The following is a 26,021-nucleotide window of genomic DNA, read 5'->3' on the forward strand; positions in this document are numbered from 1 at the left end:
AGAACATGGGGCCCCAGGCAGAGCACAGGGGCCCCGGGCAGCATATGGGGCCCCTGGCAGAGCACAGGGGCCCCAGGCAGCATATGGGGCCCCAGGCAGAGCAAAGTGGCCCCAGGCAGAGCACAGGGGCCCCAGGCAGCATATGGGGCCCCAGGCAGAGCACAGTGGTCCCAGGCAGAGCACAGGGGCCCCAGGCAGCCTATGGGGCCCCAGGCAGAGCACAGTGGCCCCAGGCAGAACATGGGGCCCCAGGCAGAGCACAGGGGCCCCAGGCAGAGCACAGGGGCCCCAGGCAGCATATGGGGCCCCAGGCAGAGCACAGTGGTCCCAGATAGAGCACAGGGGCCCCAGGCAGCCTATGGGGCCCCAGGCAGAGCACAGGGGCCCCAGGCAGCATATGGGGCCCCAGGCAGAGCACAGGGGCCCCAGGCAGCATATGGGGCCCCAGGCAGAGCACAGTGGCCCCAGGCAGAGCACAGGGGCCCCAGGCAGAACATGGGGCCCCAGGCAGAGCACAGGGGCCCCAGGCAGAGAACAGGGGCCCCAGGCAGAGCACAGGGGCCCCAGGCAGCATATGGGGCCCCAGGCAGAGCACAGGGGCCCCAGGCAGAGCACAGGGGCACCAGGCAGCATAATGGGCCCCAGGCAGAGCACAGGGGCCCCAGGCAGCATATGGGGCCCCAGGCAGAGCACAGTGGCCCCAGGCAGAGCACAGGGGCCCCAGGCAGAACATGGGGCCCCAGGCAGAGCACAGGGGTCCCAGGCAGAGCACAGGGGCCCCAGGCAGCATATGGGGCCCCAGGCAGAGCACAGGGGCCCCAGGCAGCATATGGGGCCCCAGGCAGAGCACAGTGGCCCCAGGCAGAGCACAGGGGCCCCAGGCAGCATATGGGGCCCCAGGCAGAGCACAGTGGTCCCAGGCAGAGCACAGGGGCCCCAGGCAGCTTATGGGGCCCCAGGCAGAGCACAGTGGCCCCAGGCAGAACATGGGGCCCCAGGCAGAGCACAGTGGCCCCAGGCAGAGCACAGGGGCCCCAGGCAGAACATGGGGCCCCAGGCAGAGCACAGGAGCCCCAGGCAGAGCACAGGGGCCCCAGGCAGCATATGGGGCCCCAGGCAGAGCACAGGGGCCCCAGGCAGCATATGGGGCCCCAGGCAGAGCACAGTGGCCCCAGGCAGAGCACAGGGGCCCCAGGCAGCATATGGGGCCCCAGGCAGAGCACAGTAGTCCCAGGCAGAGCACAGGGGCCCCAGGCAGCCTATGGGGCCCCAGGCAGAGCACAGTGGCCCCAGGCAGAACATGGGGCCCCAGGCAGAGCACAGGGGCCCCAGGCAGAGCACAGGGGCCCCAGGCAGCATATGGGGCCCCAGGCAGAGCACAGTGGTCCCAGGTAGAGCACAGGGGCCCCAGGCAGCCTATGGGGCCCCAGGCAGAGCACAGGGGCCCCAGGCAGCATATGGGGCCCCAGGCAGAGCACAGGGGCCCCAGGCAGCATATGGGGCCCCAGGCAGAGCACAGGGGCCCCAGGCAGCATATGGGACCCCAGGCAGAGCACAGTGGCCCCAGGCAGAGCACAGGGGCCCCAGGCAGAGCACAGGGGCCCCAGGCAGCATATTGGGCCCCAGGCAGAGCACAGTGGTCCCAGGTAGAGCACAGGGGCCCCAGGCAGCCTATGGGGCCCCAGGCAGAGCACAGGGGCCCCAGGCAGCATATGGGGCCCCAGGCAGAGCACAGGGGCCCCAGGCAGCATATGGGGCCCCAGGCAGAGCACAGGGGCCCCAGGCAGCATATGGGGCCCCAGGCAGAGCACAGCGATATTTTGGACCACTGTGCGGTGTTTCAGACCCCCTGTGTGATGTCTGGGGCCCTGTTCTTAAGTATATTAAAGATTAAAGTAACGTATATTAAAGTATATTATAGATCAAATTTGACACGTTTATGAGCACCATTGAGTGATATACTCAAGAATGACATAATTTTTCAACATTTTATGGTTTCAAACTGTAAACACTCAGAGTTTTTTTTACTTCAACCAGAAAACCTTAACGGTTCATAAAAAACTTGACTGTTCAGGATATGATAAAAGTCATAGTATTCTGAATCTTTAACTTATAAAGATACCTTTACATGGGGTGATTATTGGTTCCAGAGAGGCTTTCGGCCGATAATCGTACACATGGCTGGTGACAGGACAATACAATATAAACGTTCAAAGGTAAACACTGATAACATTAAAATCTAATATATAATTGCCTAGAATACTACTTCCGGCAATTTGTGCCAACTTCCGTGGCTTTGTCCGGAGATAATGTCCGGAGATAAGTGACGTCACCAGCGTCCTACACCCGCTCAGGGTGGACAAAGATATATGCCTTCGTGGTGCGCGGCACTTTTCTGATTGGTTGCCGCCTGCCGCGAGCGACCAATCAGAAATGTGCCGTACTGTCAAGAATTGTCAAGAGCTGGTGAGTGCAGCCATTTTTTGTTCTTTCTTACTATTATTTATTAATTGTATTATTCTTACATTTGAATAAATAAAGTATATATGGATTCTAGACTCCCGATTCTTTAGAATCGGGCTGCCATCTAGTGGCTTTATATTTGCCTTTGGCTGTTTCCGGGCACACATGCGTGCTTGGCCCTGTGTCCTGGGAGTTTGGTCACATGAGTCAGTCATGTGGTCTTGCCCCAGTGATGCAGGACAACTGCGCATGTGGAGCGCGCCACTGGGTCGTGGGATACTCGGTACCGGGCCAGACACAGTTCTTAAAGGTGAAGGTCACGGCAGCAGGTGACCTGGTCCGTGGCCCTGGGCGTCCAATTAAGGGGGTTGTGAAATGAAAATAAAACATGGGAAATGGGACTAAAGTTTGTAAGGGGGATAAAGGGGAAAAGTTTGTGATGCCACCTGTGGTACTCGGCCAGTGATGGCCAACGCTGCTTAAAGGGGACCACTGGGGTTTGATCGTATTGCAGCAGAGTTGATACAGCTCCCCACAGGTAGAGCTTAATCCCCAGTGCAGCCCAAGAGAGTATTGTTGTAAAGTTCTGTTAGTGGTGGTGGTAGCGCTACGCAGGCGTCGCAGGAAATAACTGGAAGGACACAGCCAGATAAGATATTTGCAGTTTACTCACAGTTCAGGTGGTACGGTGCCCCAGCCGGGGTGCTGTGCCTTTCAGGAGGGTTGTCCAGTAAACTCTCCAGCAACACAGGGCTCCTGTCCAGAACCCCCTTTTTGTAAGCCTTTCCTGGCCGTCTTTCTGTGCTGGCTACCTCCTCTCCTGCCCTGCGTTTGCCACCCAGTGTCCCAAGCCAGTGAACGAGTGTCTTGTAAGGGCAACGTACTCTCATTCCCCTGGACCCTCTGTGTTCACCTTTTCGGCGAGTAGGTGCAAATGTGGCTGCTGCACCTACAGTCACAGAAGCCTCCAGCTTGCTAGCTGGAGTCTGAAGTTTTCCCACTAGTTCAGGGGCCGGTTCCCCTACTGGGGGCCTGGTTCCTTCACTTCTGGATATGGGTCCCATGGGTGGCTTCCGCACTTCCCTTACCCCTGGAACCCATTCTTCCTGGGAGCTTCTTTTCTTTTATTTCCTTCCACTCACAGGAGCTGCAGACTCTCACATCTGCTCAGCTCTCTCTCCTCACAGACTCCTCCACTCCTCGCTCCTGTCACCCCTGCCAACTCCTTACTCTCGACCCACTCCCTCTACCTAATCCCTCCCTGGCCTGGGGAGGTCGGGTGTTGGGTGCAAGTGTTAGGGCTCTGTACAGTGTCCCTTCCTTACCAGAGAGTTGGGGAGCCACACCACTGATTGAGATGCAGAAGCTCTGTGGCGACTGGACCTTTAGGGGTGCCACACATGCGCAATCAGGCACTTGCTGGCCAGTGACAGGACGGCATTTGATGCTGCAGTGAGCGTCTCTCCCTTGTGTGTGAGTACTTGGGATTGGCTCTGGGGTAAGGCTGTTTTTGGCTCTATTCGATGTGATTACCCCTATTGGCTTATGCCGGTATTTTTTTGAGCTCTATGAATCGCATGACTAGATTGGTCCGTGGTTTCCTTGACCATGGCTATATATATCTGTGATTGGCTCAGCAATGGTGTGGGGTTAATAATATGTAATATTATTTTGTTTATTTTGTTTATTATGGGTTTTTTTTTGTTTAAATTGCATCATTTCTGGCTATGTGTAAGTATGGTAGAGATTATGTGCGATTATTTTATACATGATGTGTATATAATGGAAGTGGGCAGTACCTGATTGGTGTGTATGTACCTCCATACTATATAAGGCTCCCATTTCAAACACTATGTATAGTATACTTGATAAAGACCACCACTGGTCGAAACGTTGTATCATGGCAGATTAAAGATCCTTTTTTTAACCTTTCACCTGGATTGGACGCTGTTTCTTTTTGGTTTTTAATTGCTGTATGTTATTCTCCAGTGGGTTCATTGGATTGGGTGCATGCTCCCTCATAGTGAAATACTGTCAGCTGTTTCTTTTTGTTCAGGTTGTACAATCTGTCATGTCCTGAGAGACAGGCCATGAAAGACTATATCTCTGAGAGTTTTGACAAGTGATATTTTAGACCCTCATCTTCGCCTGTGCCTGCACTGTTCTTATTTGTTAAGAAGCAATCCCTGTTTGGACTTTCGTGAGTTAATTCAGATTATTATCTGGGACTCATATCCCCTTCCACTCATACCTGATTTGTTCAATCAGAAACCTGGGGCAAACTGGTTCTCCAATTTGGATCTCAGAGGAGCCTATAATCTGATTAGGGTTAAGCAGAGGGATGAGTGGAAGACAGCGTTTAACACCCCAGAAGGTCATTATGAAAATCTTGCTATGCATTTTGGTTTGGCTAATGCTTATGCCGTTTTCCAACATTTTATTAATGACATTTTATGTCACATCGTGGGTAGATTTGTAGTAGTGTATCTGGATGATAATTTCATCTACTCACCCGATCTCAAGTCTCACCAGGTACATGTCAGACAGGTTCTGCAGGGTAATAAACTGTATGCCAAGTTGGAGAAGTGTGTATTTGCCGTACAGGAGGTTTCCTAGTATCAGCTGCAGGTTTCCGCATGGATCCTCATAAGGTCCAAGCGGTCCTGAAATGGAACCACCCAGAAAATCTGAAAGCATTACAACGCTTGTTGGGGTTTGCAGACTATTATCGGAAATTTATCCAAGACTTGTCATGTATTGTCAAACCTCTCACTGATATGACTAGGAAAGGTATGGACTTCACAGGGTGGTCCGGCTGAGCTCAGCAGGCATTATCTTATTTGAAGAGATGTTTTTCCACTGCGTCAGAACTCATCCAACCCAATGCTTCTCAACCATTTATTGTTGAGGTAGCTGCATCAGTAACCCAGATACCTGGAGCGCTCCCGATAACTAACTATTCGGCGCTGCAGCTGCATGTGCCATGGCTGTGTGACAGTCACAACACTTGCATGGGGAGCCTGCTTGTTGGACTCTCCATTCATGTGTTGTGACTGTCACACAGCTGCGGCACATGTAGCTACAGCATCAAACATCTGATTATCAGGAGCGCTAAAGGTATCCGGGTTACCGATGCAGCTATTTGGTAAGCGTTATAGCTATTCAAATAAGCTCTTATCCGAAGCTTTTCGATCAACCCTAATAATGACCTGCCCCCACTTACTGTAGAGAGATAGACATACCCCCACTTACTGTAGAGAGATAGACATGTCCGCACTTACTATAGAGAGACAGACCTGCCCCCACTCACTGTAGAGATAGACATGCCCCCACTTACTGTAGAGAGATAGACATGCCCCCACTTACTGTAGATAGACCTGCCCCCACTTACTGTAGAGAGATAGACATGCCCCCTTGCTGTAGGGAGATAGACCTGCCCTCACTTACTGTAGAGAGATAGAAATGCCCCCACTTACTGTAGAGAGATAGACATGACCCCACTTATTGTAGAGAGATAGACTTATCCCAGTTACTGTGGAGAGATAGACATACCCACACTTGCTGTAGAGAGATCAACATGCCCCCATTTACTGTAGAGAGATAGACATGACTCCACTTACTGTAGAGAGATAGACCTTCCCCCACTTACTGTAGAGAGATAGACCTGCCCCCACTTACTGTAGAGAGATAGACATGCCTCCACTTACTGTAGATAGACCTGCCCCCACTTACTGTAGAGAGATAGACCTGCCCCCACTTACTGTAGAGAGATAGACATGCCCCCTTGCTGTAGGGAGATAGACCTGCCCCTACTTACTGTAGAGAGATAGACATGCTCCCACTTACTGTAGTTAGACCTGCCTCCACTTACTGTAGAGATAGACCTGCCCCCACTTACTGTAGAGAGATAGACATGCCCCTGCTTACTGTAGAGAAATAGACATGACCCCACTTACTGTAGAGGGATATACCTTCCCCACTTACTGTAGGGAGAAAGACTTGCCCCCACTTACTGTAGAGAGATAGATGTGCCCCCACTTACTGTAGAGAGATAGACCTGCCACCACTTACTGTAAAGCGATAGACCTGCCCCCACTTACTGTAGAAAGATAGACCTGCCCCCACTTACTGTAGAGAGATAGACCTGCCCCCACTTACAGTAGAGATAGACATGCTCCCACTTAGATAGACCTGCCCCCACTTACTGTAGAGAGATAGACCTGCCCCCACTTACTGTAGAGATAGACATACCCCCACTTACTGTAGATAGACCTGCCCCCACTTACTGTAGAGAGATAGACCTGCCCCCACTTACTGTAGAGAGATAGATGTGCCCCCACTTACTGTAGAGAGATAGAACTGCCCACACATACTGTAGAGAGATAGAACTGCCCCCACTTACTGTAGAAAGATAGACCTGCCCCCACTTACTGTAGAGAGATAGACCTGCCCCCACTTACAGTAGAGAGATAGACATGCCCCCACTTACTGTAGAGAGATAGACCTGCCCACACTTACTGTAGAGAGATAGACATGCCCCCACTTACTGTAGATAGACCTGCCCCCACTTACTGTAGAGATAGACCTGCCCCCACTTACTGTAGAGAGATAGATGTGCCCCCACTTACTGTAGAAAGATAGACCTGCCCCCACTTACTGTAGAGAGATAGACCTGCCCCCACTTACAGTAGAGAGATAGACATGCCCCCACTTACTGTAGATAGACCTGCCCCCACTTACTGTAGAGAGATAGACCTGCCCCCACTTACTGTAGAGAGATAGACATGCCCCCACTTACTGTAGATAGACCTGCCCCCACTTACTGTAGAGAGATAGACCTGCCCCCACTTATTGTAGAGAGATTGACATGCCCCCACTTACTGTAGAGAGATAGACATGACCCCACTTACTGTAGAGAGATAGACTTGCCCCAGTTACTGTGGAGAGATAGACATACCCACACTTGCAGTAGAGAGATAGACCTGCCCCCACTTACTGTAGAGAGATCAACATTCCCCCATTTACCGTAGAGAGATAGACCTGCCCCCACTTATTGTAGAAAGATAGACCTGCCCCCACTTACTGTAGAGAGATAGACCTGCCCCCACTTACTGTATAGAGATAGACATGCCCCACTTACTGTAAAGGGATATACCTGCCCCACTTACTGTAAAGAGATAGACTTGCCCCCACTTACTGTAGAGAGATAGATGTGCCCCCACGTACTGTAGAAAGACAGACCTGCCCCCATTTACTGTAGAGAGATAGACCTGCCCCCACTTACTGTAGAGAGATAGACCTGCCCCCACTTACTGTAGAGGGATATACCTGTCCCCACTTGCTGTAGAGAGGTAGACCTGCCCCCACTTACTGTAGAGAGATAGATGTGCCCCCACTTACTGTAGAGAGATTGATGTGCCCCCACTTACTGTAGTAAGATAGACCTGCCCCCACTTACTGTAGAGAGATAGATGTGCCCCCACTTACTGTAGTAAGATAGACATGCCCCCACTTACTGTAGAGAGATAGATGTGCCCCCACTTACTGTAGTAAGATAGACCTGCCCCTACTTACTGTAGAGAGATAGATGTGCCCCCACTTACTGTAGAGAGATAGATGTGCCCCCACTTACTGTAGTAAGATAGACCTGCCCCCACTTACTGTAGAGAGATAGATGTGCCCCCACTTACTGTAGAGAGATTGATGTGCCCCCACTTACTGTAGAGAGATTGATGTGCCCCCACTTACTGTAGAGAGATTGATGTGCCCCCACTTACTGTAGAAAGATAGACATGCCCCCACTTACTATAGAGAGATAGACATGCCCCCACTTACTGTAGAGAGACAAGAAAGACCTACTCCCACTTACTGTAGAGAGATAAAGACTCGGTCCCACTCTGTGCAGAGGCAAAGACCCTTCCTTCACTCCTGTGATCTATCTTGGTGCCTCTGCTGCTATAGAAAGATTACACTTAACAGGCATTGTCTAGCAAGTTAAAGAGAAACAATACACCTACCTGCAGTATTCATCAATTGTCATGATATTTTCTGAAAGTAGAGGGGCAGTTTAACTCTATGGTCTCAATTCATCAAAGCTTTTACGCCAGTATTGTAGCATAAAAATATTTGAAATGTTGCATGATTTTAACACAATTGACGGTTGCGCTATAATTATGGCACTTTTGGAGTTCTCACACTTTTTTTGCCCATCTCCAATAAAGTGCGTAGAATTGGTTGGAATGGGCACATTTTGACCGCCACTCATCAAGTTCATGGCAGCATTCGCTACCCCATAAATCTTACTTCACCTGGGACTGCAGTAGGATTTGTTGCGAGGTGCACACAGAGGTGTACGCCACTTGTCTGAGGCTCCTGATTTATGAAGAGGCATACACCTCTTCATGGATCAAGAGGGTTTGACACCAGCTCACCTCATCATCTACATCAGCATGAACCGCGCCAGAATTGATATATTGGGCCCCATGTCTTTACAATGTTCCAACAAGGATATGTTATGTTATAATATATTTTATTGGGAATACTTTATTAAATTACAGTACATATAATGTAGTTACAGTACACCATTGATATGAATTATTTGAAGTGGTTTTTCTCTTCTCCCGTAAGCCTCGGATAACCTTACTGTGCAAATATTTTAGGCAGGTGTGAAAAAAATGCTGCACTGTCAGAATATAACTGTTAATAGTTTTTTTATGAATTAAAAATGCAAAGTGAATGAACAAAAGGGAAATCTAAAGCAAATCGATATTCGGTGACCTCCCTTTGCCGGTCGGTGAAGTCATCAGACTGCCTGTAGTCCTCGTTGGTTTCTCAAACAATGTTTTTTTCTGAAACACAACAGCATTTCAGAGTAAAATATTCCTTTGTGCAATCACATAGCCAGGCTCTGATTAATACTGTCGGTGTTATGGGCACCATGAATCTACTAACAGTTTCTCTTTAATAAGAGGAGGGGTATGTTGGCTGTAAAGAGTTATCACCAAATTTCATGCTACACATTTAGTAAGTGACTTAGAAGTCGATTGGTAGGGGTCCAACTTCTGGAACCTCTGCTGATTACAGAAATAGTGATTCTTAGTTCCTTGTGTGAACAGAGTGGTGGCACATATGTTCAAGCACCTTTTTAGGGATCGTGGGAATGCCAAGGGTTCGACCAGTTATTGCCCATCCTGTTGATCCTCTTAAAAATGATGGTAAATCAGTACAACTGGAGTACCACTTTAAGCCTATTTTATTTTTAATTCTTCTAAGTAATAAAACATAGTTGTGTAAATATATATATATATCCTTTCAATAGCAGCAAAAACATGAGGGGTGGCAGGTAGCCACACATCTATCATAACTATCATTGCTCATTTCATAATCATATGGTCAGTAGTGATGAGCGAATATACTCGTTACTCGAGATTTCTCGAGCATGCTCGGGGGTCCTTCGAGTATTTTTTAGTGCTCGGAGATTTAGTTTTTCTTGCCGCAGCTGAATGATTTCCATCTGTTAGCCAGCATAAGTACATGTGGGGGTTACCTGGTTGCTTGGGAATCCCCACATGTACTTATGCTGGCTAACAGATGGAAATCATTCAGCTGCAGCAAGAAAAACTAAATCTCTGGGCACAAAAAAATACTCGGAGGACCCCCGAGCATGCTTGAGAAGTCTCGAGTAACGAGTACATTCGCTCATCACTAATGGTCATTTGAATAGTCTACTCACCACTTACAGAAAATCCTCATTCCTGCTGTCAATATGACCTCTCATAGTATTTTACATATATATATATATATATATATATATATATATATATATATATATATATATATAGTACAAAAAATCAGATCATGTCTTCTCTAGATTCTCCTCTTCATAAACCATCTTCTAAGGGCAGACTTAACATCTTTGTTCTTCAGACTGTAGATCAATGGATTTAAAGTAGGAATAGCTGCTGTGTTGAAAAGTGAGAAAAACTTTTTATCTGCAGAGTTCACCGTGGTTGGAAATATATACTGAAAGGACAGTATGATATAAAGAGTTGTCACCACCGTCAGATGTGAGGAACACGTGTAGAACGCCTTCCGTCTTCCACCACTGGTTGGGATCTTCATTATGGTCCAAATGATGAAACCATAGGGTAGAAAAGTCAAAATAAAAGGCAAGAGGGTTGAAAGAATCAGTCCTTCGGTGAGGATCAGAATCTCCAGTATTGAGGTGTCACTGCAGGTCAACCTCACAAGGGACATCATATCACAGAAAAAGTGGTCAATGTGGTTAGACGTATAACAGGTAAAACCTAATACAATAACAAGCGGAGGAATGATCAGCAAAAACCCCAACACCCAACAGCAAGATGCCAAAAGTTGGCAAATTTGAATGGTCATGACAGAGTGATAGCGCAAAGGGTTACAGATAGCCACATACCGGTCATAACTCATTGCTACCAAGATAAAAAGTTCATGACCCGTGATAGAGGCAAAAAGGTACATTTGGGTGATACAATCATGGAAGGAAACAGCATCATTCCCTGATATGAAAATAAGGAGGACTTTATGTAGCGTAATAGTTGACGATGACAAGTCCACGATGGATAAGTTGGCCAAGAAGAAGTACATGGGAGTATGAAGATGATGATCAAAACAAACTAGGAGGAAAATAATCATATTACCCCCTAGAGTTACAAGATAGATCAAGAGAACCAGGAGAAATATCGGAAGCTGGAGCTCTTCTACGTCTGATATTCCTTTAATGATAAAGTATGCTACCATAGTCTTATTTGAAGGATTTAAATTCATGGATTTGATACTGAATCTAAAAGAAAGTGGACAGATACTGTATGTTTGTATTTTCTGTTGGATTTGGTTTCATCGCTGAAGTTTAATATCAATAGAACATTAACCACCTAAACATCTCTATAAAATATAAAATAAAATACTCTATCACTATGTACTGGTATGCAAAATGTTCAGACGAGGTGATAATCATTGTCAGTCTGGCCTAAAAAAGGCTTAAGTTGGCCATATACATTAGATGGCTGTCAGCTGAACAATGTCTCAATCATCTTGGCTGTCCATTCCATACACAGAAGTACTTGTCCAGCTGAGCAGTCCTGTTACACATTCTCTATGAAAGAGCTGTAGCTAAATATGTCAGATGGGTACTTATCTCCAGAAGAACAAAGTGATAGCCAGCCCAAAACCAGACATATCAGATTGACATCTCTGTTTAAATGCAGTCTGGAGGCCCCATACACATTAGACTGTAGGCCAAACCCATTGATATCTTTGAGAATGGTTGAAATTATTCTAATGTGTATGGGAGACTTTACTCTACCAGAGAATTCATCTGTGGTTCCAGGCTCTGAAACAACAATGGGTCTGGCTTAACTGGAGATAAACAAAATTGTAGCTGACTTTGGACCAAACACTATCTGCTGGGGTCTATGTTTTTATCAGTTCATCCACAAGTAATCTATTTGAGTTGACGATGGAATTATGAGTTGACTTCTGCGTGTTCTGCGTAGTTCATCTGGTGGCCATGAGGAATCGCAGACTAATAATATTTCACATATTATTGTCAACTTCGACTTCAAACTTAAACTTTGCATCCTTCTATTTAAAAAAAAAAAAGTACTTTGGTATATTTTTTTCCAAAAATCATTACATTTTCCAGATAGGCTGCTTCACAGAATGAAGAATCTGGTTAATGGCTCAGTGGAATTATTTTCATTTCCTATTTGGAAGGAATCATTTAGAAAAAAAACAATTATATAAAGGTCCGTGTCCAATTCTCATCAACCATCCTTAGAAGCAAAAAAAGAAATACCAGAGCCATAAATATATCTTACAATACATGATAAATCTTCAAAATTTTATTATTGAAAGGTTTTAATTATACAAAAATCCCAAAAATATATTTTGATAAGTAAAGCTGCGAAATAAAATTCTGTGAAATTAAAGAACCTTGAAAAGAATTAAAGTAGAGGTGAGTGAGAAAAATAAAGATATTTGACTGTTGCAGACATTTTTAGGTTCCTAAACTACAATGCTCCTATAAGAAAAAGTTAAAGATGCACAAAGCAACATACCATGATTTTCAATGCACCGTCTGTAGCCCAATGACTGATAAACTAATTATCATTCAAAGCAGATAAAGTAGCACTCTGTAGTGCTATAGCATGTAAACATGAAATATATGACAATTGAATTGCATTACTGCTTTAGATAATAAGAAAAAATGGAGATACTTAGCCCATAATTTGGCCAATACATGCATGCCAAGAAACCAACGGCAAGGCGATCTCCCATTGCCGGGAACCTATCCTAATGTGAATCCTCCCCTTGACTGAAGCCTGCATTTCTATTGGTAGATAGAAAACTGCTGCAATTAGCACCACTAGTGATGAGCGAGTGTACTCGTTGCTCGGGTTTTCCCGAGCACGCTCGGTTGACCTCCGAGTATTTGTTAGTGTTTGGAGATTAAGTTTTCATCGCGGCAGCTGAATGATTTACAGCTACTAGACAGCTTGATTATATGTGGGGATTCCCTAGCAACCAGACAACCCCCACATGTGCTCAGGCTGGCTAATAGCTGTAAATCATTCAACTGCGGCAATGAAAACTTAATCTCCGAACACTAACAAATACTCGGAGATCACCCGAGCATGCTCGGGAAAACCCGAGCAACGAGTATATTCACTCATCACTAAACACCACCACAGACTGGGGTGCGGAGTGCTCAGTCAGAGAGCCAATATACAACTGACTGTCAATTCCAAACTGTGGCAATTTTAATTGCAGCAGGAACCTACCTACCCATAAATGCAGGCTTCAGCCTAGGAGATAATTCACATTAGATAGGTTCCTGGCAACCGGAGATCGCCTTGTCATTGGCTGCTGGACATACATGAATTGGCCAAATTATGTGCTATGTATCTCCATTTTTTTTATCATCTAGACCATTAATGCTATTCATATTTCATATTTACATGCTATAGCACTGAAGAGTGCAACTTTATTTGTTCATTATGTATAAAGATTGCTACTCTTAGTTTGTACCAGTACGCACTAGCCTTCTGTTTTGGAAGTGACAGTCAATCTTCTGTTATTTCTAATTATCATTCACAACTACTGGCTTCATTTTATCCCTGATGAAGGTGGTAGCAACTGCAGAAACGCGTTGGATGAACGAACAGAGAGTCTGTACTGAACAGTGATGTCACACGCTTGCAAGTCATCAGTTTGTTTGAACATGTGCTGGTAGGACAGTGACCGGCACTATACCAACACAGTTCATTATTGGCGGCATCATTCAAGGCACTTGGAATCTTTCCACAAACTGAGTTCTCACGATTAGGAGAACTTTTCGCCATCATAGTGCTGCAGGATCCCTCACAGCTAAGTGGACGTAACAGCATCTAGGATGCATAATCACTGCAGCATAACAAACAGGTAAGAAAGCCACTAATGCTATCCCTTCCTATATTGTTGAACATTCTCTGATTCTCTGGTGAGCACATCTCAGATTTAGCTTTCATTTTATTATATATATATATATATATATATATATATATATATATATATATATATATATATATATATATACATATATATATATATATATTTTATAAAACAAGAACAACAAAAATAAACTGAAATATTTTATAAGTGATAATAGAAAACAAATCCATAACATAAAAAATAATTATAATAATCCTTATAAAATTAGAAAAGCAACAAATACATATACAAAGAGTAACAATAATAACACGAGAAAATGATCCATTTCATATTTCTAACAAGCATAAATGAACAGAAATAAAAAAATGATTATTTTAAGATATGTAGATGACGCACCTTTCTGATTAGCAACTTAATAATGGATGTAATAACAGTAAACACTGAGGCATCAGCGTTATGGGGTTTTACCTTCTTTGCGCAAAAGTGTAAACTCTTCCCGCTGCTGCTATTTAAGTGTAAGCACCATTGTGTGTTTGTGTCAGGGGCTCATTAGTACTAATTAGTATTTTGTCTGTAAACATCAGTCCCATGTGAGATGATTATTTGTCATTGATGTAGACATCTGGTTTGTAAAACTCTTAATTAGTCATTAAGGTGCTAGTAAAGCCCCCACATTCAGTAGACATATGATGATATTCTCTGTGATCAATAAGTGTTGATCAGCAATGGCCGAATCTTTTGACATTTGAATTCCCCGTCACTTAATTTTCTCAGGAAATTTGATTTGCGGCAAATCGATTCACCATCAATCAAAGGTAGTAATCCTCCATGTACAATTTCTCTGAAAAGATACGATACTCTTTTCCTCGCACACTAATCTTTCTCACCGCTTTGCTGTCACACACCATCTGTACAGTTTGCTCAGTGTTTTATGGGTTTCTCTCCTCCCTATAGATGAGCTGTGACGTCCTCTCACTATCCAAATTTACCACAAAATAGCTGCTGCATTTCCTGCTTTTGCTTTTGTTCAGGCTATGATTGTCCCTTTTGATTGGCTGTGCTAGCCTATCTGATGGGATAACTGCAAGGCATTATGGGAAGCCCCAAGATCACGTAATCCTTCTCTGGCAGAAGCAATCTTCTGCAATATGTGAATTGTTGATGGTTACTTTAGGCGTCTTACACAAAGCAAATAGAAATTTTTGAAATTTGATGGATTTAGCTAATTCTGAAAATTTCGACACAAATTCGATTGAATCAATTTACTCATCTTCCCTGGAAATAGATTTGCTTTCTAACTTTCCAATTTTTTTTTTTTTATACAGGACCAGATTACATGTGGGACATAAGGGGATTCCAACACCCACTTCTCTGATGGCTGTTTAATTACCTTACCTAGCCAAGGAGTAGGAAGGTGATCACACTTGTGTGGCTTTTGCTTTTTATATCTATAGGATTCACTCACTCACATTTCTGGAACTCCCATTTACGTCCAATAGCCACACGCATATGTGCAACATATCTCCTAGATGGGGCTGCAGTAGGAGATCACATGGTGGCCACTTCCTAGAATTAGGATGGAGTTCCCAATAAAGCCAATAAAGGCTATTGACACACTTGCTCTGATTTTTTTTATTGCTAATTTTCTTCTCAAATTAAAAATTAATCAAATTTCCAAACAATCTGCTATTGTCTTGCTGTAGAGTCTGTGTAACTCCTTCACATAGCAGGTTGGTCTTGACTGGATGAAAGAGCTTGGTGCTATAGAAATGCAAGATAGCTTATGGAGCTCCTGGTGTTACTTTGAAACGGAGGAGCACATCTAGAGGATATGAAGGAATCAAGTTGGTCTTTATACACCCCTTGAAGGAAGTATTCAAAAGAAGGATACACTTTACTGGAAAAGAAGGGGAAGGAGCAGTTCAGTGTTGGCCTCTGTCCCATCACTGGCCTCATTGTAACTGCATGGTCTGCCTTTTTTCAAAGCAGACACCTTTTTGTACCTACATATGGTAAAATTGATTATGGTTTCCATTTTGGCTATTGGCTGTGTTTATGAAAAGCGTTAATTTATCAATGTCATATTGTCATGTCTAGAAATGAGTAAATCGATTTATGGAGGATCAAGTTCGAGTAGAATTTGCAGAAATGTTTAAGTGGTTCCTTGCAAATTCCAACACTTTGCTTTTAAATTTGCAAATGAACTCTGGTGAACCATTAAGGGCCATAAAATGTAAAAAAAATTAATAATGCACACCTCAATGCTCGCCTACTCGCTGAATCTCTTCTTTCCGCCATTGTGCATCTCTATACCATCAACATCGCCTAAGGCTGTAAAATAGCTAAAGAAAAGTGGCCAGAGTGAGAACATAACACAAACTGAAAATATTACACCCCAAAACAAGTAAATCATAACAAAGACTTGTCTATATAGATGCAAGTGGAACACCTGCTAGGGCCGTGGGGTACTCAGGCCGGGTCCGGTGGTCATTAAAGGGGGAGACATGATGGCGGTGACCCGGTCCATGGCCCTGGACGTCCAAGTTAAAGGGAAGGTCTTTAAAGGGGTTGTTTTGAAAGAAAATAAAGAATGTTCGTGACGCCACCTGTGGTATTCGGTCAGGGATGACCGACGCTGCTTAAAGGGGTCTACTGGGGATGATGTTATTACAGCAGGGATGGTATGGCTTCCCCCAGGTGAAGCTTTGTCCCCAGGGCTCCCGGTGTAGTGGCAAAGATGATAGATGGTGTAGAGCCAGAAAGAATTGAAGGACACAAGGTTGCAGTCTCTTTACCTTTTACTGATGAAGTTCTAGTACACAGGTTACAGGCGGTCTTTGGAATCCGGGCAGCCTGGAAGCGATTTGGAATCCTCTTAGCCAGGTGGGGTTGGAAGCCTTCCTTTCTGCGCTGTATTGTGTGTCCCTTGCTGCCTGAGGCTTCTCACAAGGTCCTCTCTCTCTGTCCTAGGACAGTACCCGTATTTCATGCAACGCGAGCCCTTTTTACAGGTGTCCCTACTTGCGGTGACTCCGGGCTCTATATGCTGCTGTGCCTTTGGGTGTAGTTGTGGACAGGCAACTTGAAATCCCCTACCCTCCGGTTTCTGCTGTGGGGCACACAGTCCCACACAGCTTCGGACTCCCGGTGTCCGGTTCCTGTGCTTCAGCATGGAGGGAGCTCAGTCGCAGCTCCCCTCCAGCTCCTCATTTCTCCTGTGCTCCTTCTCCCCTCACACTTCCCTACAGACTGAAATAACTTCTCCTCCAAGCCAGATCATATATAGGGAAGCTCCCCTGAAACCGGGTCTAGAGCTCCCCCTTCTGGCCTGGAGTTAGAACATGTTGCATGTATGTGCTACCTGTTAAAGGAATCCTTGTGGCTTCCAGGCAAGGCATCACTCTCCCCAAGAGGAAGGCAATATCAATGTGGTAACTGTACTCCTGGGGTGCCACACAAGGACAATGTCTGCAACACAAGACTAAGGTAGAAGGGGGAAAACTGACCCTGCACTATGACTAGGCTGAAACCCTACGATGGAGTGGGTGACCCATTCCTTGCGAATAGACCCACCGACGATCCTAGGTTAATCTCAAGCGAAGACCTATAGATAAGGGGAAGGGGTTCCCTAAAAGAACTAAGGACTGGGTACAAAAACGGGTCACCTCCTAGTGGAAAACACAGAGAAGGCTGCAGAAACCAATAGAAAGCAGAAACTAAGGCTAGCAGAACCAGGAGTACCAGCACTGCACAAATAACACACACAGAACACAAAGCAAAGCACCAAGCTAGAGCTCAAGCAGATTAACACTGTTGTCCAGCAAGGAATGGGAGGCAGGTGCTGTTTAATAAAGAGTGATACAAACACCAGACCCAAGACAAACCCAGCACCAGAGGAAAAAGACGAGCAGCCAGAACTCACAGTCAGAAACTAAAAAGATTCTAACACAGATCAGATGAGGCGCTCTGGACAGGCAGAGTAGATGAGATGCTCTGGACAGGCAGAGTAGATGAGGCGCTCTGGATAGGCAGAGTAGATGAGGCGCTCTGGATTGGCAGAGTAGATGAGATGCTCTGGACAGGCAGATCAGAATAGATGAAGCACATATAATCCCTTAAAACTTTACTTTTATTTATATTCAATATAAAACCCAGACCCAATATAAAAAGGAGATAAAGGAGATAGATAAGGAGATGCCTTACATCTATGGAGCATCCGGCATCATTAATATCACTTCCTCCTGATGAGCCGTGAGAGCGGGGAAACGCGTCGGGGAGATACCGACACACGCTAAGTTACCCTAACTATCTATTAAGAGCAATCTTCTTTTGGCATATTTCAGGCCTTTTGCTGCTATCTGGTTATGGATTTGAGTGAATTGACTATGTATCGCTGATGGGTATAGGATCATGACAGCCACTACCTGATTGCAATACCTTTTGATACTACAGGGTATTATATGTGCATTATGTGCCTTGTGTTGGGAACGTTGTAAGATTATGTGGAGGTACCTATATAGGTCCAAATGATGGTTTATCTATTTATTTATTTATTTATTTATTTGTTTGTTTTTCACCACTGCTCTTAAGCTATATTGTTTTCCCACCTGCATTGAGAGGGATATTGTAGGGGAGAGAGGGATAGCCTACGTTGAGTGGGGGCGCCAAAAAATCGTTTCTTAGGGTGCCAACCCCCACAGCAAGGCAGACGTGAGCAGTAGGTATATCTAGGGCCATAGTAGGTTATTGAATTTGGTGACTCATTACTATATTTTCGGTATCTTTATCTCCTTTTTATATTGGGTCTGGGTTTTATATTGAATATAAATAAAAGTAAAGTTTTAAGGGATTATATGTGCGCACACTAGAGTTTTTGATTCCTACATATTTGTTTTTTTGAGTAGAATAGATGAAGCACTCTGAACTGGAAGAGTAAGTGAGGCGCTCTGGACAGGCAGATCAGAATGAGGTGCTCTGGATAGGAAGAGTAGGTGAAAAATTGTAGAAAAAACTTGGCAATAAGAGAGAAAAGTGACAAAAAACAAAATGTTCCATTTATTGGACCCAGAATTAGCGTTAAACGTTTTCGGTCCACATCCGGACCTTCACCAGAACTGCAAAGAGAAGACTGTCTTGTTATGGATCTCCTGTTTTTTACAAAAAGTCCAGGGAGAAATCCAAGTTGCCTGGATGCCTGGTGGAGCTAACATGAGGCAGCACGTGGGAGCAGGCGAACGTGGTCGCAAAGGGTGAGCGCTCCAGGCTACTTGGATTTTTCCCTGGACTTTTTGTAGAAAACAGGAAATCCATAACAAGACATAAAACCCATTCTTCTCATGTCAGTTCTGATGACGGTCCGGATGTGGACCGAAAACTTTTATCGCTAATTCTCAATGCAATAAATGGAACATTTTGTTTTTTTTGTCACTTTTCTCTCTGAGTGCCAAGTTTTTTTCTATAATTTGTACTACAGGTTGGATACCCTACTTGAGCACCACCGTTTTTGTGATTGTATGAGTGCCGTGTCTGTTTTTTCTTGAGGAAGAGTAGATGAGGCACTCTAGACAGGCAGAGTAGATGAGGTACTCTGAACAGGCAGAACAGATGAGGCGCTCTGGATAGGAGCATAGATGAGGTCCTCTGGACAGGAAGATTAGGTGAGACGCACTGGACAGGCAGAGTAGATGAGGCGCTCTGGACAGGCAGAGTAGATGAGGTGCTCTGGACAGGCAGAGTAGATGATGTGCTCTGGACAGGCAGAGCGCCTCATCACCGGCATGTGTATTAGCAGGACCTGCGGTGATATCACGATCATGTGATCATCAAATGGTCCTGGTTAAATACCTTTACATGAGAGACAGTCTGGGTGGTGTGTTGGAGAGGGAACACTCCCACGTGGCTCCAGGAGGAGCGGAGGACATTGCCTGCAGAAACCTGCAGAGAACGGACTCTGATGAACTTTGTTTGTTTTGTTTTCCATTAAGCCAGGAAGGCTCTGCTTTTGTTTTCCTGAACCCTGCCTTGGTCTATGCTGACTTGAATAAACCAGCAGGTGTTTCACTATCAAAGTGTTCCTGTGTCTACCTGAAGAAGCAGCTAAATGTGCAACCCCTCACAATACATAAATGACTAAAGATAATGTGCAAACGTAAGAAAACAGTAATAGCAAAACTCTGAGAATCGTTGTGAATAAGGATAAAACATATCTATTCCGATAAATACAAAGTTACAAAACACAGTTTCCAAAAATAAAAAACTTTAACATCTACGGATAAATATGGCATAAGTATTTGCTTGCTGATCTTGAGTGTTATTTGTGTAATGTGTATGTAAGTGTGTAGAACGTGCAGTATGTGTAAAAGTAATTTGTATGTGCCTATGTACAATGTGTGTGTAATGTAAATGTTTGTAAAAACGTGATGGATGTGCATGTATTGTGCACAAACACATTTGCGCTGACTATGATAACTTTGCACATTATTTTGTAATGAGTGAAACCTATAGTGTCTTGAAAAAGTATACATACCCCGTGAATTTTCCAACAATTTTTCACATGACACCTACAATCTTTAATGGATCTGATTCTTAAGTGATACTAATGCTAAGTAGCAAGAATTTGTGAAGTGTAAAGGAAATGATACATGGTTTTCTAAACAATGTGAAATATAAATCTGAAAAATTGTAATGTGCATTTGTATTTAACCCCCCTGAGTCAATACTTTGTACGACCACCTTTCCCTGCAAATACTGCTGAGGTCTTTTGGGATCTGTCTCTACCAGCTTTCCACATCTATGTGACATTTTTACCTGTTCTTCTTTGCACACTCGCTCTTGCTCAGTGAGATTGGATGAAGATGTCTGTGAACAGCACTTATCACGCCTTTGCTACAGATTCTCAATGGGATTTAGGTCTGGACTGTTGACTGGGCCATTCACACACATGACTATGCTTTTATCTAAGCCCTCCATTGTAGCCCTGGCAGTATGTTTAAGGTCTTTGTCCAGCTGGAAGGTGAACATGCGCCCCAGTCACAAGTCTTTTCCAGCCTCTAACAGGTTTTCCTCCAGGAGTGCCTTGAATTTTTCTCCATTCATCTCCACATCAACTCTGACCAGCTTCCCTTCCCCTGCTGAAGAAAAGCCTCCCCACAGCTTGATGCTGCCACCACCATGTTTGCCAGTGGGGATTGTGTTTTCAGGGTGATGTGCAGTGTTAGTTTTCTGCCACACATAGCATTTTAAATGTAGCCCAAAAAAGTTCTACTTTGAGAAGAAATTATGCAAAAAGTGTGGCTAAATCTATGAAAGAAAACCCCATCATGGCATTCATTGTTGTTGCATAATATTCTGGGTCGTTAAGAGAAGTTGAGAAAAGAGAAGGTTTACTGTCACTTTATTGCCTAGGTGTTCACAAAAAATATGTAGCCAGCATTGTAAGCAATGGATAACCATGATCCTTTACTCGATTGGGCCTATCAATCCCCAGTCCAACACTGTAGAGAAGCAGTGACGCTCAACACCTCACCAGTATGGTTGGATGTCTTGTGTTCACATTGATGCAATGCTGGAACACCTTGTCCACTGATTTCTTGCTGTTTGCACGTTAGGTTGCTACAGGTGGTTTTCGCTATCTGTTTGCTGTCTTCTAGTCTAATGTGACCAACTGTTATGTAATGTGCCCTGATGGGACTTCATGAATTTCCCCTGGTAACTGATCAGAATGATTAGGCTCACCTTCAGTTAAGAGTTCTCATCGATGACCTGGCAATGCTGGAAATGTCATGGAGACACTGGAACTATTATGTGACTGTCGCTGTCACTGTAATTGGGGCAATCTGGGTCACAATGTTATTGTTTTGTTTTTTTACATCCTCTGGAACCTCCTTTTTAAAGCAGCTTTCACGTCCTTATTTTTCAAGCTGTAAATGAAGGGGTTCAGCATTGGGACACCAGCCGTGTTGAACAACGAGAAGAGCTTATTGGAGTCTAAGTTGATCATTGAGTGTGGTCTTAAATATTGAAAGACAAGAGTTGTGTAAAGGAGGACAACTACCGTGAGGTGTGAGGAACATGTGTAGAAGGCCTTACGTCTTCCAGTAGTGTTACGAATTTTCAGTATGGTGGCCATGATGAAAACATAAGGAAGGAACTTGAGTAGAAAAGGACACGTGGCATCAAACACTCCATTTACGTAAATAGCAAGCTCTAGGTAATAGCTATAACCACAGAGGAGCTTTTTCAGGGATAAAGGGTCACAGAAGAAGTGGTTAACCACATTGGACCTATAACGGGTGAAACTTGAAAGCACAAAAACAATCGGAAGAACCTGTATAAACCCCAATAGCCAACACATGATAACCAAGGTCATACAAACCCTCTGGTTCATGACTGCATGATAACGTAAAGAATTACAGATTGCCACGTGCCGGTCATAACTCATCACCATCAGAATCAGAAGTTCATTGCATGTTAGGCCTGCAAAGATATACATTTGTATCATACAGGCCACAAAATGGATAGCTTTTATCTCTATGATAAAGTTAATGAGTGCCCTATGAAGGGTAGTGAAGGTTGATACCATGTCAATTATAGAGAGGTTGGCCAGAAAAAAGTACATGGGTGTGTGGAGATGATGATCCAGACAGATCAGAAGAAGAATGGTTAGGTTGCCACCAAATGAGAGGACGTAAACTACCAAAACCAAGAGGAAGGCTGGAACTTGTAGATTAGGGTCAGTTGATAACCCAACTATTATAAAATGATCCTGGGATGTTTGATTTTCAAGAATCAAATACATAGTATTTATCTGAAGCATAACACAAAGATTATCTGGAATATACAGAGCAGCTTGGTAGCAAAGCTGCATCATTGACTTTTTGGTAGTGAGTTTTGTCCAAAATCACAGAATGGCAATGTATGCAAAAAATACTATCACATTTATTAAAAACATGGCACACACATTACATGGATTACGATTTAGAGTAACTGAGTAAGAGAGAGCTTGAATATGCTGGTTACGAGTGAACAAGTAGCATTTCCCAATACCAAGCAGCAGCTGCAAAAGCAAGCATATTTTTAAGGTATTTTATTAAAAATACATACAAATATGCAATCCAAATGTAAAAATTCGTCTATAAATCCCTTTTAATGCCTCATTCTGGAAATGAAGTTTAGTTTTTGGCTCCACTTTGTAACAAAAATGTGAGAGTTAGTATAGGCTATAATTTGGGTGACTAGATGTATAAAGTGAAGCGAGGAAAAACTGGAAAAGATAAAAAGCGCAAATAGGGTCTTATCTGGGTTAAAATTGTTAACATGCACGGTGGTGCTCACCTGGTTTGGTTGTGTACACACAACCACTGAGAGAGTAAACATATAGGAAAGAATTCTTTACAGTAAAAGTAGTCAGTCTCTTGAATGTCAAAGACTGAACACGGAAGGTGTTTTCCTCTATTAGCACTCTAGATGCCATAGACATGCCCACGTTAAAAATAATAGAAACAGCTGGTACTTCCTCCACAGGTTCAGCGCTGTTTCCCCTGCAGCATCGGGGATTGTTTTACGGCTGCAGCGGTGATGTCAAGTCACCATTGTAGATGGCAAGAGTCACCGAGCAGTGGCAGAGAAACAGCACAGAAGGGAGTAACGGATGTTTCTATTATTTTTTAACACAGGTAGGTCTGAACATGGAAACCCTTTTAACTTCTTCACTAAAGGCATTAACAGTCCCATGTTTTATATTGGAAAAAAAAGTATGCATTGTAAAACTGATGCAAACTCGTGCATTTTAAAACAAATATATCCATTCTTTTACCATATATGTTGCACCAGGTTTTGGATTTTTTTAAACATTTTTATTTTTCTTATTGACAGAGAAGGAGCGTCAGGAGATTGTGTGACTTGTTTTCTGGAAGATAGAAACATGAAATAAAAAGAATGAAAAAAATGGATGCAGATGTGTGACTATGTTTGCATCCGTATTCCACAGACTGCAGTGTTATAAAAATGGATGTTTTTGGTTTTTTCATGTTTTTTTAAGTGTAAAAAAGTGATTTTTGCATCCTACGAAAGAAAAAAACTTATTGAAACAGATATATGCACAAACGTGTGTCAAACAGAAACAAATTTTACATCCATTTTTCCAATTATATTCTATGTAGATACAAACACATCCATTTAGATACGCTTTTGTCACAATACAAATTGTTACGTCAAGTGGACCACAAAATGTGAAAAACAGGACTAACCTTTCTTCAAGGTCAGAGAGTGGTAGGGTATGAAGTAACTATACACAGTAACGATAAGTAAAAAATGAAGTAGCTCTATTATATGCTGGAACTGTCGAGAAGTACTTGAAGAATAAGATCAATGGAGGACTCTTTATACTCAACTGTCGCATGGTCTTAAAGAAACATTCCACTTGTGTAATGAGATGGTCTTCTGTCTGTTCGACCACTGCAGCTTTCTTAAATACCTTATCAGGCAGAAAAATAATAATGTTACTTAATCATAAAAATTTACCTTTTTTATTTTGAGCCCACCGCATGTTGGACCAACTTCAGATAAGTAAGGACAATGGTTGCCTGGAAGTCAATCTCTTCTTTGTGCTTCAACACCTTCACTCTTTATGTCTTTGACTCTCAAGCTTCCAGTGTCTCCAGAGAACTTCACAGCTCAGCTTCTGAACAAACAATTACGGTAAACTACTGGAAAGTTTCTGCTTATTATCAAACTGTAGATCAGCACTTTGTTGTGCTTCATCCAGAGACATAACTTGAAAATCCAAGACCCCAAAACAAATCTGTAACTTGTTCATCACCTAACATTTGCCACCTAAAATGCTTGCACCTTCTTATATGTCCTATATAACCTATAGCTATGCTATCCTCAGCTGTCCTCAGCTGTAGTGATCACAATTCCCATCAAACTTTTGTTTTTCCAGTGGATGCAGATGGATATTGGGAAATTACTGATGGTTGCATAGTCTACAAGATGTAAAAAGTTTCACAAGATGCCAATTGTTTACTTTGGCAACACGCACTTGAAGCTCAGCTGTTTAACTGAATTTCCTGTAACATGTTCTGACAAAGTGAGAACAACAAAGACCAATTTTTGTAAAATTTTAGATTTTTTAAAAATATATATGTACAGTACAGACCAAAAGTTTGGGCACACCTTTTCATTTAAAGATTTTTCTGTATTTTCATGACTATGAAAATTGTACATTCACAGTGAAGGCATCAAAACTATGAATTAACACATGTGGAATTATATACTTAACAAAAAAGTGTGAAACAACTGAAATTATGTCTTATATTCTAGGTTCATCAAAGTAGACACCGTTTGTTTTGATGACTGCTTTGCACATTCTTGGCATTCTCTTGATGAACTTCAAGAGGTAGTCACCGGGAATGGTTTTCACTTCACAGGTGTGCCCTGTCAGGTTTAATAAGTGGGATTTCTTGCCTTATACATGGTGTTGGGACTATCAGTTGTGTTGTGCAGAAGTCTGGTGGATACATAGCTGATAGTCCTACTTAATAGACTGTTAGAATTTGTATTATGGCAAGAAAAAAGCAGCTAAGTAAAGAAAAACGAGTGGCCATCATTACTTTAAGAAATGAAGGTCAGTCAGTCCAAAAAATTGGGAAAACTTTGAAAGTGTCCCCAAGTGCAGTGGCAAAAACCATCAAGTGCTACAAAGAAACTGGCTCACATGAGGACCGCCCCAGGAAAGGAAGACCAAGAGTCACCTCTGCTTCTGAGGATAAGTTTATCTGAGTCACCAGCCTCAGAAATCGCAGGTTAACAGCAGCTCAGATTAGGTCAATGCCACACAGAGTTCTAGCAGCAGACACATCTCTACAACAACTGTTAAGAGGAGACTTTGTGCAGCAGGCCTTCATGGTAAAATAGCTGCTAGAAACCACTGCTAAGGACAGGCAACAAGCAGAAGAGACTTGTTTGGGCTAAAGAACACAAGGCATGGACATTAGACCAGTGGAAATCTGTGCTTTGGTCTGATGAGTCCAAATTTGAGATCTTTGGTTCCAACCACCATGTCTTTGTGCGACGCAGAAAAGGTGAAC

At 43.6% G+C, this 26,021-nt stretch overlaps 1 protein-coding gene across 1 annotated transcript; it reads right to left on the reverse strand.

Moving 5' to 3' along the window:
- Window positions 1-10,329: 10,329 nt before the first annotated feature.
- Window positions 10,330-11,268, reverse strand: LOC143803804 (olfactory receptor 6C74-like). The gene has a single exon (XM_077281570.1). The coding sequence runs from the start codon at window positions 11,266-11,268 to the stop codon at window positions 10,330-10,332; it is 939 nt and encodes a 312-aa protein (XP_077137685.1).
- Window positions 11,269-26,021: the final 14,753 nt, after the last annotated feature.

This window comes from Ranitomeya variabilis, chromosome 2 (genome assembly GCF_051348905.1).
Source record: "Ranitomeya variabilis isolate aRanVar5 chromosome 2, aRanVar5.hap1, whole genome shotgun sequence".
In the NCBI taxonomy this organism is placed as follows: domain Eukaryota; kingdom Metazoa; phylum Chordata; class Amphibia; order Anura; family Dendrobatidae; genus Ranitomeya; species Ranitomeya variabilis.

Coding starts and splice junctions, on each gene's coding strand:
- LOC143803804 (XM_077281570.1), bottom strand. CDS start 11,268: ATGAATTTAAATCCTTCAAATAAGACTATGGTAGCATACTTTATCATT.